The sequence below is a fragment of the Haliaeetus leucocephalus genome, unplaced genomic scaffold (assembly GCF_000737465.1).
Source record: "Haliaeetus leucocephalus isolate CR32 unplaced genomic scaffold, Haliaeetus_leucocephalus-4.0 Scaffold848, whole genome shotgun sequence".
In the NCBI taxonomy this organism is placed as follows: domain Eukaryota; kingdom Metazoa; phylum Chordata; class Aves; order Accipitriformes; family Accipitridae; genus Haliaeetus; species Haliaeetus leucocephalus.
Genome location: NW_010973284.1, coordinates 1,106,416 through 1,124,260, shown reverse-complemented (window position 1 = coordinate 1,124,260; position 17,845 = coordinate 1,106,416). Strand labels below are relative to the sequence as shown.

Here is a 17,845-nt window from a genome sequence, read left to right as displayed (position 1 = left end):
CCCCCCCTTTTTTTTTGCCTTTTTCCCCCTTCTTTCTTTCTTTAAACCCGCTTTCGAAGCCAAAGAGGAGTGGCGAGGCCAGCGCAGCTCCCACCATCCCCGGCCAGTGGGCCATGTGGCCAGGCCAGCGGCAATGGGAGCCAGTTGGACATCTGCGATATAGATTTGAACCATCGGCTCTGAATTTTTAACCCCTCTACTCCCTGCCGGGGACGGCCACGGTTCCCAGCCCGGCCAAAGACTGTCACGCTCAAACGACGAGCGTAAGGGACGACCCTGCGAAGTTTGGAAGAGTTCGCAGCCCGCGGTGGCCAGAGGTGCCTGCGGCACGGCCCGCGCTCGGCTTCCCCGCGCCCGCCTAAAATCAATAGGGCCCTGCAAGCGGGGAGGGGAGCGGGACTTGGCAGCACTTCACAAATCCCGCCAGAACTTTTCTCTGTTTATGAACTTTACATATGAGAACTATTTTGTTTAATTGCAGCCTGCGTAAGTCTAAATATAAAATCTGTAGGCAATAGATGGAGCCGATAGGGGACCGGCATGTTTGTATTCAGAAGGGTGAGCGGAGGAAGAGTTAGTTAATGAGGTGTATTGGAAGCAGGACAACTTCTCCGATCGTGCTATTTGTTTTACCAGTTCCTACCTCCATGGCAAGACCACATAATCTCCCAGTCCCACATGAAGCTTGCCTCAGAGTCTTCTGTAAATGTTCATAAATCCACCCCGGGTTGATTATGCTATCAATCACGTCAGACGCTGAAAAGGAAGAGGAAAAAGTTGGTAAAACTTGTCGTCAGTTTATACGTGCACACGTATGCACCTCATATATTACGGGAGCCAAAGTAAAAACGTGGGGTATCAGCAACGGCCCTTTAATACCTGAATCTTTCTTGTTGTATTACTTTACTTCAGGCTAAATAGTTGCCGCTTGTTGCCGTATTCCCACAGCAATATGTCACTGCCAAGTAGCATCCCCCTGCGCGCACAATCCCAGGGCCTAACACTGCTCTTATTCATCCCGGGTTCAGGTTGGTCTGACCTCGCCGGGGCCGAGTCGGGTCTCCCCGGTGCGGTGGCACTGCCCCGACTCCAGCAGAGCCCACTCCAGCTTTCCGACGGTGTTTATTTTCCTATTGAGGAGCGAAATTGCTTTCTGTGCTCTGGGCATCTGCGCGGTTGGGTTAAGGGTGGCATTGTTGCGGAGCTGAAATCCCAGGGAATTCCCTCCCTTTGGGGGGAAGAAGGGGAAAAAAACCCCAATTTTCCCAAAGGAAAGCTATTAGTTGAGGTCCACCTTTTGCTTTGAAACGCAAGCACGGCCAGAGATAACGGGACCTTTTCGCCGATCCACTTTCCCCCAGATTTGCTTTATCCTGGCTTTTTTCTAGCGATCCACATTTCTCCTAAGAAAACAGCCCTGTTGTTGAATTTCTGTGCATCTGTTCCAGCGAGACAGTTGAAGCAGGGCAGTATAAAGCAACAGATGCTTATGCTGGCACATGCCTAAATACCCAAGAAAACCCCGACTGCAGGGTGATAAATGGCACAGAGAGGCGAATGTGTATCGCCTTTTCAGGGGATTAGACAAAAGTGAACTGGAGGGATCTTCAAGCCATAATCTATTAAAAAGATTGATAACTTGTAACGTGACATGACCCCCGCGTTCATCTGTAGCTATGTCCAGCGACTGTCAGTGGAAAAAAAAAATATATTGATTCGTACAGTATTTTTAATTAAGCTTTGTAATTAGGTCGATTCGTCACGGTCTCAATTAGCCCCCCTCTTGGCGGAGGAGGCTGGCGGCGATGCCCGGAGCCCTTCGGGAAGCAGGGAAAGCGGGCGGCGGGGCTGACGCTTCTCCTCTCTCTTTTGCAGTCCTGGTACCTGGGATAAAAGTCTCCGCTTCCCACCACCCACCGGACAGACCACCAGACCCCTTCCCACCTCTGTAACACGGAAGCAGCAGCAACGCAGCGCAGCGACTTCACATCGGCGGAAGGGGAGGCGAGCAGACACCGACAGCAAACTAGTACATGGAAATGGCAAACGTTATGGTTGAATGGCAAAGGCCGTAACTTTTTCGAGATTTTATTTTTTTTTTTTTTTTTTAGACAACTTAGGACTGTTGTAATTTCTCATATGGTGCTGGAAATGGTTGGGCTTCATAACTTTTGAAGTGTTTCATTGGTAGTGTAAGCGTTAGGTGACACTGAGTAGAACTAGCCTCTGCTGCTGCTTACCAACTCGCTGTTGTAACACACTTTCCATATGGAGCCTAACTGTTTTACAGTATCCTCATCGATTTTTCCCATACAGGTGTGAGACTTCTTGAGAAATCATGAAACACACTTAAACTATAACTTTTGTAGTAGCTGAATTCTGCAATATATAACTTACCGGACAGACATAGAGCATGTTTTTCTGTAACATATCGGAAAAAAAATTGCAGGTTTTTTTTTTTGTTGGGGTTTTTTTTTTTTTTTTTTTTTTTTTTTTTTTACAGTCGGCACTTAGATACGTAACATGAACCATAAGAGCATTGTCAACAATTTTTTTCCACTCAATTGCAGAGCAATTTAAAACATCGAACTACTACTATTCACTAAAAAAAAAAAAGAAAAAAAAAGAAAAAAAGTTTGAAATGCTGCACTTACATTTAAAAAAAAAACATTTTTCAACAATTTTCAACAATTACACAAAAATTCACGCAGAAATGGGGAAGTTGGTCTGTTTTGACAGAAACTGACAGGAATCAATCAAAACAATCGAATTTTGAATTGAGTAAAGTGCAATTTCATTGGATAGCTAAATATCTTTGTAAGATAGAGATTGTTGAAAATTCTATTTTTGTTTTCCAAGTCCTTCCACCCCAGGACTCTAAATTATTGGGGTAAAAAACAGCCTTGCAAGAAAAAGGGGAGCTATTTTTGCTTTTTATGTTTTTTATTGTTGAACTTGTATCCCTTTAAAACTGAAGGAAAATTAAAAAAAAAAAAAAACAAATCTAATGGTGCTTTTACCACAATATGTTAACTACATTAAATGCTAATTAATCATTTTCTGTTATCAAAGCACATAACTAAAATGAAATCATAATATCTGTTAATTTTATAAGCTAAAAGTCACTATAATGGATTATGCCAATTCTGACAAATTTTACGTGTTTCCGGCAATATAGGGTTTATCAGTTCTCAAACACCTTGGGAATAAGAGAGAACGGTCCAGAAAGTAAAACACCTTCGTGTCCCTGAACTGGTACATTTTCTGGACTGCGAAGAAAACATTACAGAAACGAATGATGCTGATCTTACAACTTATGCCAGTTCAAAGCAAGGGCACTTGCTGAAGAAGAAAAAAAAAAAAAAAAAAAAAAAAACACAAAAAAGTTTGGACCCCAAACGTCCTGTATCTTATGTACAAAAAAAAGGAAAAAAAAAGAAAAAAAAAAAAGAGTGCAAGTGATTTTTTCTATCAGACAGCGGAGCACCCCTTTGCTTCACATGCAACTTTAAGAAGGTTTCCTATACTATACATATATATACGTTCTGGTTGGCGAGTCCAGCTAATCAGAGAAAGTCTCTGCATGTTCTAGTGTTAGTAACTAATTTTTATATAGTTAATGTAGGGTAAAGTAGAGTGCATTAAGACACAATATTGTAATCCCTATTCCAGGCACTTGCCTTTAAACTATGTTTGTTCGACCCTTCAGAAGGGTTTCTACTACTGTCCTATACAATCAAGTAACTGAAATTCTTGGGAAGACACTTTGCTCCTCATCTTTTCCCTGAAACAATGTTTTGTTTTGTTTTCTTAATTTGCACGAAACAAAAAAAAAAATTCCATATCAATGTGCCTTGCCCTGGATAGCGATTATTTGTGGAATTGTTGCACATGTTCCTATATTGAAAGGGGTTTTTCCCTAGTCAAGCATTTGGAGACACTTTTTGTAAATGTGACTTTTATGTCAGCCATTGTCAGTTTCAACATCTAGAATTAAATAGGATGTTAGTTGTTCCGCAGATAGGAGTAGTGTTTATTGTCCTGTATGGTCAGTGGCAGTGCTATTCTGAGATCTGTAGATGCTAGATTATCAGTATTTTTGGATGTTGCTGCATTTTACATTTTATTTGGAGTCTTCCTTTTTGTTTTGTTTTCTCCCAGATATATGAAAATATGCAATACCTGCTTATATCATGTAGAAAAGCTTAGCAATTATTAATTTTTCTTTTAATTTTTTTTTATTTGACCAAAGTTGGTGCTGCACTTGACGCAGTGTGTTTTAGGTGTTTGTCTTTGTACTTTTGTGATTTTGAATGCACATGCAGGAAGGGCTCTTCTTAGAGAAGCAGTCAAACTGTGAAGCACTAAGCTGAACCCTGCTTCAAGCAATTTTTGTTTTACAACTGTTCCTTTCACAAGCAAGCCTTAAAAAAAAAAAAACTTCCTTTTTCTTCAGATCCCACACCCATTTTTATTAGCAGACTGCAATCAATCCACATTCAATAAAAGTATATAATGCCCATTTTTATATGCACGTTTTTAAACTTCCAAGTTCTGAAAATTGTTTACTGGTTATTCTCTATTTAAGGAAAAAATAAAATGTTTTGGATTTTCATATGTGTCTGATAAGTGGTTGAGTAGTCATTTTGCTCTATTGTATTGTGTGATTGTTAGTATATGGTATCACATCCTCTAGCCAGCATCCTTTGCCTTCCCTATAGCACTTAGCTGGGCATTACTTTATTAAGACATATGTGCACTAAAAAAAAAAATAGCAGCTTTCAGTGCTTCACAGTGAAGGGAAAAAAGCCTAGACAAACATTTTGTCAGAACCTTGCTATGAGACAAGGTATTACCAGTAAATTGGTTGTATATACAATAAAATTGCACCCTTTTTTAAACAAAACAAACTAAGCAATAGTTTGGGCAGTTAGTTGTTTTTAGTGAGCATGTTGTAGTCATGGCTGCAAAGAGAGAGAATTAAACTGCCCACTCAGAAGATATGTAATTTGTATGTTGTATAGTTTTATTGATTACACTGATTTATTCTACCCTATTTTATAATGCAGGACTTTTGTAATGTTGTTTAAATGAGGAAAAATTTCTGTCAAATTAGCTTAGTGGAATTTCTGATTGTTCGTTATAAAGGCAGCGTTCATAGAATTGCTTTTTTTTTTTTTTTTTTCCTTTGGGAACTGGATTTAAGTTAAAAACTTTCCCGTTTCCTTTTTGTATGTATTTAAATACAGTTATTTTTCTTCTCTCAATGGTATAGCATATTCCTATGCTTGAGAAGTATAGGCTACTGAAGAACCATTGTAAATGGACATTACAGGTATGCTGTATTTTTGAAGGTATTTTGTCATATTAAGTTTGATGACGCTAAAGTTAGGGAACTCTGAGCAGAATTGCGAGAAAAAAAAATGTTTTAAAGGCTTTAAAACATTAGGTAGGCGGTCAAGGGTGTTAACCAACAGGGGTTGTAAAGTATTACACACTAAATTAAATTTTCGTTCACCTTACTCTCACGCAGAAAACCCAGCAGTTCCGTTCTGTGCAGGTGTAGAGAACAAACAGTGTTTTAGTCCTCCAAGTCAAGCCAGGAGTGGGGAGCCGAGCCGGAGGGGTCCCGCTGGGGTGTGCGGGCTGCGGGCAGGAGTCGGGCCGGCGGCCGGAGCCCCCGACTCCGCGTCGGGTTACGTTCCCGCTCCCCTCCGAGTCGCTCCGGCCGTCCTTTTGGAGTCTCGCGAACAACTTTTTTCTCCCCGTCTCCTTCTCTCCAGAAACCGTCAGACGCACAAATACTCTGACCTGTATCCACCCCCCCACCCATCCAAATTTAAAGCCCTAGAACTGGCTTAGCGCGAATTGACTTTTTCTCAAGTTAATTCCTTTCCTTTTTTCCTCTTTTTTTCGAGCGAGGGCACTTGCTTTTATCATGCCGCACACCCCAGCAATGCCATTATTATTTATTCTTCTTCCTTTATAATAAAAACTTTCGGGCTTCGAGTTTAGGCAGCCATGGTACACTTTGTCTCTGTTGCTTGTTCCCCCTCCCCTTAAGGTCGAAGGGGAAAAGAAACACCAAGTTTTCTCAACTCCACAGTATTCAGTCAGCCCACAGGAATATGCAAAATCCCTCTAACATTTTTTTTTTCTTTCTCTAGTTCTCTTTGTTCCGTATATTTGCAGCTTTGTAGTAACAGTGTTATAAAATATTTACTGTACAAAAATACAAAAAAACCCAGATACATAGCCTAAAACAGTTTTTTTTTCCTTGTGGTGAATTTTTTTTTAAGAATGTCAGTTAATATTGTACTTTGCATTGTGTCTCTGGAAATATCTTTTTTTTTTTTTTTTTTTTTTTTTTGGGAAAAGCCCCCCCTCAAAAAAATTAAAACCATAACCGGCATGACAATGTAAGGAGAGCTTCAATGGCACCTAAACAATAAATAAATAACAAAATAAACCTCATGAGGTCTGTCGGAGGCAGGTCTTGTGAAGTTAACACTGCCTGCTAGGCAGGATTTTCATTAAATCAAGCTTACAATGCCAATTTTGTCTTGAAGTCAATGCATGTATTACTGTTTGACAGTAAACCCAGCTATGCCATCATCAAGTCCAAGGCTGCGCAATAGTCTAATTAGTATCGAGTACATTTTCCTTTTATTTTTTCCAATAAAAAAGCAGTGGGATGAAAATTGCTTTGATATATAGCAGGTAACATTGAAGCTATTCCATAGCACTTAACTGTAGTGAATACTGTGTCACCAATTCTGAAATCAATTTAATGTTTAATGCAAATCCATTACATGGTGCTATTACAGGCTGGCAAAATGATTTACAAAAATGTGACAACTTGGGCTCAATTCACTCTGCTTTCCAACAATGTAAATGCATAGCAGTGTTTATCTGCATGAAAACTATGCACTAATCTATCTGAAAAAAAAAAGAAAAGAATATATCAACTTTGGTATCTACTTTCCGTTTACTTCGATCCTTGCCTTTTCGGTCATTGTTATAATGCCAGCTTTAGGACAGAAAGAATTATAAGAAAACCAGCATAATACCTGATATATTAAAATGTAGTGCCTGTGAAATCTGTATTATATTGCTCTTCTGAAGTAAGATTTTTCTACACCGGTAGCCTTCGCTGTCTGTCAGAACCTTCTGATATAGGTGATGTAAAATAACCGTACAATATTAATGCATGCTATTCCATAATGCTTAGTAGCTGTATGAATATTACTCAAAGTTATGTTAGTCTTTTTTTCTGACTTGGTTCTTGTCAGATAGGTTTAAAGATATTTCACTGAGAACGCAAATTCTGTCTTTTCTTGATTTGGGGTGTTTTCAGTATTTTGGAGGTATACATTTACTTAAATTCAGTATTACTTGTGTTTTGGGTTTTTTTTCTTTTTTTTCTTTTTTTTTCCTTTTCTTTTCTTTTTTTTTTTTTTTTTTTTTTTTTTTCTTTTTTTTTTTTTTTTTTTTTTTTTTTTTTTTTTCCCTAGAGGGCAGGACATGGTGTTTGAGACCAGAAATCCGTGCCTGGTAAGATTTTCGTCTCGAAAAGCTACCCTAAGAATTCAGAGAGCTTGCTCTGAAGAACAGGTGCATAAAGTTCAAATTTAAGGGACAGTCCTTTAAACCCACAAACAAGATTGAGCTCATGTTGCGAGAGATTTCTTAATGGGCAGCGGTTAACCAGGTACCCATGCTTGACCCTTCTTCACACCAGACTTCCTCATATAGAAAGAAAAAAACCCTTTAAAAAAAAAAAAAAGAAAAAAAGAAAAAAAAAACCTCATGTGGTTGTTTAGTTTCATGCACAGTTGCAATATTTTTCTTCAAACAAACTCTGTACAAACTTTGGGCCCGATTCATAAAAGCTCCTTTGCTATTAACACGGGAGGCTGGTGGGCTTTTCTCGTCCAAATTGAGGATGGCTTTCTTCCCCAGCGCACGCTTTGGCGAGCCCCGCTTTCCTCGGCACGCGCGCCCGCTGGCTTTCCTCTGCCTCCCCTTCCCCTCTCCGCCTCCCCTAACCCCACCGGAGAAGAGGAATCGATGGGAAGGGGCCGCGGAGGAGGCGAGGCAGCGCAGGACCATGCTCCGACACCCCAGAGGCGCAGGCTGGCGGGGGAAAAGGGGGAGACAGGGGAGAGGACGACTCCGTGCCGCGCTCTGGCCGATGCCGGGGGTCTGTAACGCGGTGGTACGAGGCTGCTCGGTTACAAACGAGATCTTGTCCGTACCGGGGGGGAAAAAATGACGCTAAGATCGCTACCTCTCAGCTCTAGCGAAAAACCTTCGTCAAGGCAAATGCTTGTACACAGTCTGAACTTTTGTACTTTGTACGCTTTTTTTTTTTTAGGGAAGACTATTTTCCACTTAGTTAATCTTCTATGCTCGAGCATGAACAAAAACAATTGTGTTGGGTGAAATTCCCCCCCCTTTTTTATCTGCATCCACAAATTAATATGGGGGGGGGGGGGGGGAAGAAGATGAGTTTCTAGACGGAGCATGGTAGGAAGAGAGTGCCCGGCTTGGCATCTGCCGCCGCCGCCGCTTGTTCTTGCTGCCGGCGCCCTGCGCCTGCTGCCTTGGGGAAAGGTCTGCAAAATTCTTTGCTTTGGAAATACAATCAAGGAGAAATCTCCATTTTGGCAGGCTGTGCGGTTTCTCCGCACGGCTGAGCTCTGACCTGGCCCTGCCCTGCTGCCTGAGACTGGCCCAGCCAAGTCCCTCAGCGTCAATTTGAAATTCGGGGCGCTAAAATTTCCACCGGCCGTGTGAAAGATCTGCTGCAAATTCACTTGACACCCGTGTTAATACCATGTCGTGTTCATTTTTTTTATGAGTCAGGCCCCTCGTGCCTCTAGTATACTTGTATTGACTCTCATAGTTACCATTTTAGTTTTACTGTGTTCTGTGAAAAAAATTGTAATTGGTTGAGAATCACTGTGGGCATCCATTCTTATTCAACTAAGTCTCCGCAGGTTTTTTGAGCTGGTGTGGATTAGTTTAACTCTTGTATTCAACCATTAGTGCTACCACCTTCTCACATTACAATACAATTACTGGAAGCAAGTACTGCATTTCCTATGCAACAAAAAAGGAAAATAAAAAATTGCTAATGCTAACAGGCTGTGTTGTTATTTACTTTCAGCTGGGCACGGGGGGGGATGCGGCCGTAGGGCCACGGGCATCAGCACTGAGCGTTCTGGGTGCGCGGCGCTGGGGCCGGCGCTGGCCCGACGACCTGGGCAAGGGTTGGGGCTTCCCAGGCAGTAGCTTCATTCCAAATCACGGGGTTATTTGGTTAAATTGAGTCACTGTCATCCCGTCAGCCATACTTTCCCGTGCTGTCGGTGTCCTGTCAACACAAAATCGTTCCTCGCACGATAACGGATTAATCTTCAGCGATCCTCTGCAGATTAAATCACGCAAAGTAGAGACACGAAACACATCTAGTAAAGGCTGAGGAGATAGTTAATTTTGCAAATGCTACAAGATATCTTTAAATGTAGCTAAACTTCAAAAATATTACCGCATCTCTGAAGAACCCCAGATGTCAGCCACTTTTTTGGCCATCTCTGTCGCACTTGGCCATGCAGAGCTGCCCTGCGCAGCCCCCAGCTGCACTGCAGCTCTCTGCGAGGCTTCTGTAGGTGGGGGACAGAAAAAAATAGGTTTCTTTACAAATTTTAAAGTTGTCTTCGAAGTTTTTCACTCTGCAACACCTTTTTCTTAAAAGATAGGAGCAGAAATTAGTAGTCGCAGAAAGGACTTTTTTGCATTTAAGCCATTCTGCCTGTTTTCTACTCAAAAGCCGCCACTGAGGCTGAGGAGAGCTCTGCTGCGTGGCCTTGGGGACAGGAGACGGGGGCCACCGGGACCCCCAGCCCTTCCCAGGGCAGCACCAGCCGCAATACCAGCTCTTCCATTTTTATTTGGGGGGAAATGAGTGTTTTCTAACAAACAGTTGCCCGACACTCATAAACCACTGGTATTTCCTTTCTCACACCTCCGCGCAGTTTTGGTTTAACCCACAAGGCCAGGACGGGGGTTTGGGCTGGGCACAGCTCTAATGTCACCGTCCTCGCTGTGCCCCTTGCCCACTCCTGGTCGCTGCTTCGCACGTGGCACCCGTGCACCTTGTAGCAGCTGAGGACAGGTTGGTGCCCATTCAGTTGAGCTTTTTGTTTTTTCTCAAGAAGGGGACTAGACATTAAGGAAAAGCCAAATCTGTCCTCGCAGAAAACGCCTGTGAGCTCTGGGAGGAGGGGGGGTGGAGAAGGAGGGCAGGGCTCCCGCTTTTGGGCAGAAAACTCATCTCAAAGAAGCAAAAATGAACCCAAATGGTGGTGGCGGCCCTTTGGCTTGGAAAGGAGCCCAGGCGTGGGTCAGCCTGCCCCGCGGGGCAGTGAGAGCTGATGCTTCCTCCGAGCCGGGGGTGCAGGGATGGGAGGAGGGACAGGGACCCACCCGTGCGCATCGCTGCACGAATACACACAGAAAAATTAAAATATGCTTAAAAAAAAAGTGCAATTACGCTACACAGCGAAGGTTTCTCCCCATCGCCCCGTCCGCAGCCGATGCTGCCGTCTCCGACAGCTCCTTAATGCTACCTCTTCCTCACACTCGTCCCCTTGCCCCCGCGCTCTCATCCCTCGCCTCCCCCCCCTACAAAAATCATTCACTATTATTTATTTATACCTTTTATTAGCGAGGGCGTTGGCTGAGCCTGCCCTGGGTTTCAGTGCTATGGAGGAGCCAGGAGGGGCTCCAGGAGGGCGGCCGGATCCTGCCCCACGCGGGGTGAGAGCCGGGCTGGGAGCAGGCACCCACGGGGCCGCAGCCGGGGCTTGGGCACCGTCTCCCGCTTTCTCACTCCTTTTCTTTCACTCTTTCTTTCTCGCTTTCTCTTTCTCGCTGCGGAAGAAGAGGTCTCCATCAGCATCTAAGGAAATAAATTCCATTTATTATTTATCGCTATCAAAATGTGTCAGCTCGGCTCGGGACGCAAGAAGAATACACAATAGCCGGCTGAGAGAAAATTAAAAACTTTGGGTGGAAAAAGTGCCGGGGTGGTGTTTAAGCAGAGAAAATCCGGCCCTTTGCTGCTCTGCCTTGGAGGGAGAAGCGATGGGATGCGCTTACAGGGAGATTTGTACGGCGCGAAGCCCGCGGAAAGGTGCGCGTTGCTGTGCACGGGTGAGAAACCTGCTGCCCCGGCTCTCCCTTTTGTAGTGAGGTTTCATTTACATTCATTTGGATTTTCATCGCTGGAAGAAATACAGGCTGAAAACCCCGTTCTGGCCATAAATACCACATGCAAGCCCTTTTTTCCCTCGAAAGGATGCTCCGTGGCGTGGTGGGTGATGGAGTTGCAGCTAGTGCGGTGGTGACAAAGTATTTATACCGGATTTCGACACGTCGGGCATTTTCGCCTGCCTTTCCCCAAATGCAGACTGTGCCAAACTGCTTTTGTATTGCTGATATATAATCTTCAGAAATTTTCAATCTTCTCGCAGGCTTATTGTTATTGCACAGATATCCCGAAGGGATTACTCACATGTCATGAAACAACGGCCTTTTAAATTCCCGTTACTGCCGGATCTGGCTACTTAATCTCTTCCTTAAATGTAAATGTTCCTGATGATGCGACAAGAGAAGGACTTGGGGAGTATTACCAAGGTGGTAGGTTCGTCTGATGTCTTTTATCTGCCGAAGACAAGCCAAGACTGGAAATATTTATTGGTTCAGTACTTCAGCAACACGGTATTAATTGCCTCTGCGTGTTTTGATAGGTAGTTAGCACAAGGGTATTAATGAAAATAGCACCACTTCATTTTAAAATTAACTGCTTGGCCATTCAGCAACATGAGCTGATAAATTATGGCAATAAATTTGCGACGGAGATTTATGCTACCCTAACTCGCGCTCAGGCCCGCAGGCGCGCTCCGGCGGGGACGGGGGGGGCCACAGTTGGCACCCCCCACCTCCCTCACCCATAGGCAGCTCCAGGATTTTTTTAAATCCTTCCAGAAATCTGGGTCCAGGAGCTTTTGGGTCAGTTTTGGTGCTCCTTTAAAATAAACGATGCTCAGGGGGCAAAGGGACCCTCCTTGCCACAGGCGACTGGAGGCATGGACAAGTCTCCAGCGGCAAACGGGATGCTCCGAGCCTCCTCCCGTTCCTCTGGACGGATGGAAGCGGAGCAGAGCTTTCCTTGTTGTTGTTATTTTTATCACGGCCATTGGAGAGGAGAGGGGCCACCTGATAATCCATGCAATCATCCCCACTTTCCCAAAAAGCTTTGAAATACGGAGTCAGTCTGCTGGTGCTACAAAATGGCTAGATCCAATATTATCATTATTATTATTATTATTATTATTAGCCAGTGAATGGCCTCTCGCTTGCTAGCGCTGGACCCAGCATGTATTTATTTCTGTCCCAATCCTCCCTCCCGCGGGGCAAAGCAAAGTGTCGCTGCGGTTCAGGTCAGACCCAAACCCACCCCTTTGTCCGGCTTTGGCGTTTTTTTTGCACAATTTGCTGAGGACAGGAGGCGATGCACAGGCAGGGGCTGCAGCCCACCCTGTGCCACAGAAATATTCATCTGCGGAGGATGAACGGCAGCTCCCTGCCTTGGGCGGCAAAGAAATTGGAAAATGTTCCTATAAATGTGATTCATACGACATAACACCTGCCTGCACATTGCATTATCCAAACCTATTAGGGTGCAGGAGATGCAGCCAACTATTTTGGTATATGGCATTTAATTTTCTTCCCCCCATTGTTCATTATTTCCCCACCGAAATTTTGTAACGCGGCACTGTTTTGTCCCTTCCAAAGCTAAAGAAACGCTCTTCTTCCAAAACGCTGCATTTTGTTATTGGGTGGAAGACACACAACTTTCAGAGAAACTTCAGCTGGATGTCGCATTTATAAGTAAATGTGACAAATTTAATAGGGTAGGATAGGTATTTGAATTATTGATTGTTAAATATTTAAGCTGCAAGTCCCCATCCATCAGCATGTGTGAGAAAGCTCGGGGCAGATTTATGATGCTGGAGTTTTCCTGGTTAGCTGGCACTTGGCATTTCTATTAATTATAGCCTACACATTCGGGTTTTTTCAGGATTTGTTAGAAGTATTTATAAAAGATGTCCGTATTATACCATTTAAATATTGTTTGTGCAACTGGAACGTGTTTTCTATTGGGGATTAATACACTGTTTGATTTAAGGGAAAATTAAATTGGAAGGTGTAAGTCTCGGGAGACGAATGCTTTATTTGAGAAGGGTTTCCACCACTGGAAAGCACAAAGTTTTTCTTTTATATATAAATATTTTGCTCTGGGTGTTTCCCAGGGTCTGCAGGTGGATGGGAAGTCTCAAAAGTGCCCTCGGCAATGGGGAGCAGGAGAGGAGGTACGCGGTGGGGAGGGCGCAGGATGAAATACGTCGTATTTATTAAAATTAAGGGATTTAGGGCCTCCCCCTCTACCAATTTCCCGGGGAAGGATGCGAGCCCCGGGGCAGGAAGGGTCTGTGTGAGGGGAGGAAACCGCTCGGGGCCCTCGGGTCAATAACGTGCCTCTGAAAAAAAAGACCTCCCGAAATCTGTAGCTGGATGATAGATTGTAATTGCTCGAGAAGAGCCATTATGGTCCGTTAGGTCAATACTCTGCATTTCCAAAGTGCTTTAATTAATACATATTTACATCAGGTAATAGCAGGGATTTCTCTGAGCCATGGTATTAGGCCAAGAAAGGCTCCTAACTTTCATAATTCAGGGGGGGACGTGAGTTTAGCCTCTTAGTGCTTTATTGCACCTTATAAAAACGCATCTCGATGTCGCAAGAAACTTTCCGTCCAGCAAGAGCGTCGCATCGCCCCTCGCCTGGGGAGGTGACTCGGGGGGTCCCGCACGGCGCGGGGGGGACAGCGATGCCCCCAAAGCTTTCCCAATGCGCCCACTACAACCCCCTCGTCCTCCCGCTCCTGCTCGATGATTTTGAGTCATAAATAAGTTACCGGTAAGATAAATTACCATTGCTGCGGGTCATACGGCAGCGGCCACGCTCCGTGGGGAGGAATGATGCTGATGGTGGGGAAGGCGCCCGGGCACCCCGGGTTATTTCGGAGAGGGTGACCCACACCCTCCAAAGCGTTTTTTTTTTAAGTGATAACTTCTGCTTTCAAACAACAAGTCACCCGTCCTGCTCGTGGGGACCGGCAGGTTATAACCACCAGAGGTAACTCTAAAAATGTAAATGCTATAAGGTTATTGGGTTTTTTAAAAAAAAAAGTTTTCCCCCTGCAACCACAAATTAGAAACGGCACTGCTAAAAATCACTGGTCTATCCACAAATTTTAATTAAAACCTAAATAAATCATGTTCCTCGCTGCACTTGCATATAAACAATGAGGGAGATGGCACACTTACAGCGGCTTGTCAACGTTTGGTGACTAATGAGTCGCTGTGAAAATACAATCTGAAGGGCCAGAATTGAAAGCAGATTCCTCGGCTAACGAAGGGCACATGCGACCCCGCCGCGGCCATCGCGGCAGAAGGCACCGAAACCACCTCTCAGGGCTGGCAGGGGGAAGGAAAAATTTCGTTAAGGCTGGCAGGACGAGCCTTTATTAAATAAAGCGCGGCGCTGTAATGCGATATTGCAGCTGCAGCCTTTTCGCCACGTTACGGAGTAATGTTTTCCCCTGTCCTTGCAGCAAACAACAACCATATGCTGGATTTGTTACCAAATGTTTATTTTATTTCTTCATTAGTACACGACGAGGGCTCGGGAAAAAAAGAGGTTTCATTGCTTCGAGTGCTGGGGAAGAGCTTCTAACCAGGGACGCAGACACCTCAGGCAGAAGTGCTCATGCCCAACGCCCGCTCGCAGCGGGTGCCGTTTGACGTTGCCCTTTTCTGTGCGTTCCCGCGTGTCCCCGTTGCACCCCCGGAGCCGGGGGTCCCAGCTGGGGACGTCTGGCGTGTACAGGAGCGGAGGAGCCGGGATGGGTGCTGCAAATCCTGTCACTCCTCCCGCCCCGGGGCACCGGCTGCAGCGTTGTCAGGAGGAAGGCCAAGCAAGACGTCGAATTTAAACAAGTTCTGTTGTGTTTTACAAACTCTCCCTATCTGATGGGACAGGCAGCACCGGGGCCGGGGGGAGAAGCAGTTTTTCGGCACAGCAGAAGCGAGTTTCTGGTCGCGTGCTGGAGGAGAGACCTCGGCCATCCGCCGGTGAAGCCCACGAGCTGCTCGTGTCCAGCACAAATGGAAACCCCGAGGTCCTGGTCAGCTGTCGCTCTCAAAAAGCCTCTGAACTAAAAGCTAGTTTTATGAAGTAGCCTTCCCCTTTCTAAAAGGCCTTGGCCACGCTCTGCTCAGGGTGCTCAGGCTCTGGAGGAGCCCATGGGACATTGCTGGTGCTTTCAGAGACCATCTCCAGATGGTGCTCCTCAGGTGGAGGGGCCATCGCTGCATCAACGGTGCAATGGGCTTGGGCACGGCTGCGCTCCACTGCAGAGCTGCTGCCCCATATGGACACCTCCACTCCATGCGGACCCCATCGTCCTCGTATGGACCCCTCCTCATCCCCACATGGACCATGTCCTCCCCACACGGACCCCATCCTCCATGGATCAGCAACCCCCACCATGGGAAAGTGTCCTACCAAGGCCAGCATTCATGCTTCAACCAGTGAGTTTTCACAAAAGCTTTGAGTTTGACAAAACACCATTTTCTTAGGGAATATTTTTCTCCCACCAAACATTTAAGGCAGACCTAAGTTTCAAAGTTTGGGATTTTCCCCCTCAAGGGACTGAGAGTCTCCAAGCGAGAGCTGCATCTCCCACACACGCACGCAGCTTGTTCCTCAAAAAACACCCAACAGCACAGCGCTCGCTGCAGCCCTGCACGTGCCTGCAGCCCCGCAAGCCGCAGCAAACAATTTCCAGCAAAGACCAAAGAATTGTCTTGCTCCCAAAATACCCAAGAATGATGCTATTTCCGCCAAGAATGATGCTGTTACCATCAAGAATGATGCTATTTCCACAAGAACGATGCTATTTCCACCAAGAACAATGCTATTTCCATGAAGAATAATGCTATTACCACCAAGAATGATGCTATTTCCACCAAGAACAATGCTATTTCCACCCAATGCTATTTCTTTTGGAGGGTCATGGTAACTCACCCCAGAGCATCCCAAGCAAGGAAATTCCTGGAAATGGGAGCTGGTCCACCTTGCTAGCCTTTGCTTTTGCTTTTTTTTTTTTTCCCCTCTAAAGTAGCCTCGTGAAAAGAAAGAAGAATATTATGGTCTCTGTGTTGCTTCTGCAATTCAAACCCCGGTCTTGACAGGGGGAAAAGAAAAAAAAAAAAAAAAAAAAAAAAAAAAAAAAAACCAAACCGCTCCCAACTGCAGCACATGCTCATGGAAACAAGATGTGGCGCACATGAGGCTGTCCCAGGGAGAAAGTTTGCTAAAAATAACATATGCAGATTATGTACATAAAATGTCATGAAATATCAGCACATAAAACCGTGTGGTAGTTCAGGCTGTTGCAATTACAGCTCAAATGTGCCAGATGAAGGACACGCAGCATTTGGCGCATCTGCAGTGGAAGCCAGGCGCGGGGCCAGCTCCCCTCTCCAGCCTTTGCTCCGTGCACTGGGGACCACGGCCGGCCTCATCGTGCAGAGCCAAGACCCCGCGAAAATACAGGGGGATGGGGTTTATTATTATTTTCCGGCTAAGGAGGAACAGGGATAGCCCTCGGGCTGCCTCTAAAGCCCTCGTACCTGCGAAGGGTCCGTTCCCAGGGCCTGCGTTGGGGGCTGCTCCACCAGCCAGGAGCAAACCTGGGCATGGTCATGGTGGAGCTGCCAGAAACCCCCAGACTGGGGGATTTCCAGTTCACCTGGGCGCAGGATGGGGCTGCAGCTGGTCAGCCGGACCTCTGCTTGGAAAGCAAATCTCAAAAAAAAAAAGATTTTATTTTTTTTTTTTACCCAGAGCATCACTCATCCTGGGTGAAGCAGACCCCTACCAATTACTTTGCCAGAGGAAAGATCCTGGTAACTAATTTTGCTTGTGTATAGGAGGATCTCAGTGCACTTTGAGGCACTAACGAGGCCTGCCAGACCCCCCTGAGGTCCTTCGGGGTGGCATTATAAGGCGGCTGACATTTTCCGTGCTCCCTCCTTAGTCTTCTGGCTGCGATATAAATTTTCCTCGAGTTCTGCTTTTGTTATTTGCCTGCATCTACACGCTGTTTGTTTTTACACGGTGACCTACATAACTCATTTTAATATGTACTGAGGCGGTAGGATTGGGCTGGAGGGGTGTTGGGGGGAATGTAGCGGCTCCGGCTGCAAGGAAGCCATTGTGTCTGTATTTTGGGAGAGGACGGCGGGAGCGGTGGCATCCCCTCCCCTCCCTGTCCTGCTGGAGCCCTCCGTGCTGGTAGAAATGGTGTCGGGCTGTTCCCACTGGTGGCCAAAACCATGGATGACCTCTTCTTAACCGTCAATTTTAATAAAATATTCATTTTTTATTTAATTTCTGGCCCCTCTGTTTTCTTTGCTCCTTGTGAGATAATGGCTCTTGTTAGCAGAAACACAGTGATGCTCTGGAACCGCCCCAGCCATGGGAAAGGTGCGGGGTCCCTCAGGCCACGTATGTCCACATATATAGGAATATCTATTTTTTTTGCAATTTGTGCTCACATCAGAGTCATCAGGACGTGCTGCTGTTGCCCGCTTAGCAAGCCCAGGTCACCGCTTCTGCCTCTTCATCATTGTAATATTAAATATT

General features: G+C 45.3%; 1 protein-coding gene and 1 long non-coding RNA gene across 8 annotated transcripts in view; both read left to right on the top strand.

The window, feature by feature from the left end:
- NFIA (nuclear factor I/A) overlaps positions 1-4,615 on the top strand; it is a 355,589-nt gene extending 350,974 nt beyond the window's left edge. For 3 of the 7 annotated variants that reach the window (XM_010582311.1, XM_010582310.1, XM_010582309.1), the window contains one exon: positions 1,876-2,462. In XM_010582311.1, coding sequence (XP_010580613.1) covers positions 1,876-1,893 — 18 coding nt within the window. In that variant the 3' untranslated portion in view covers positions 1,894-2,462. Of the gene's footprint in view, positions 1-1,875 lie in introns of all 7 variants that reach the window. The other 4 variants (XM_010582306.1, XM_010582305.1, XM_010582308.1 and 1 more) reach the window with 2 other exon arrangements.
- A 2,909-nt stretch (positions 4,616-7,524) lies between these two features.
- Positions 7,525-9,144, top strand: LOC104840983. The gene is made up of 2 exons (XR_775310.1): positions 7,525-8,699; positions 8,731-9,144. It is a non-coding gene; the product is annotated as an uncharacterized LOC104840983 (long non-coding RNA).
- The last annotated feature ends 8,701 nt before the right edge of the window (positions 9,145-17,845 follow it).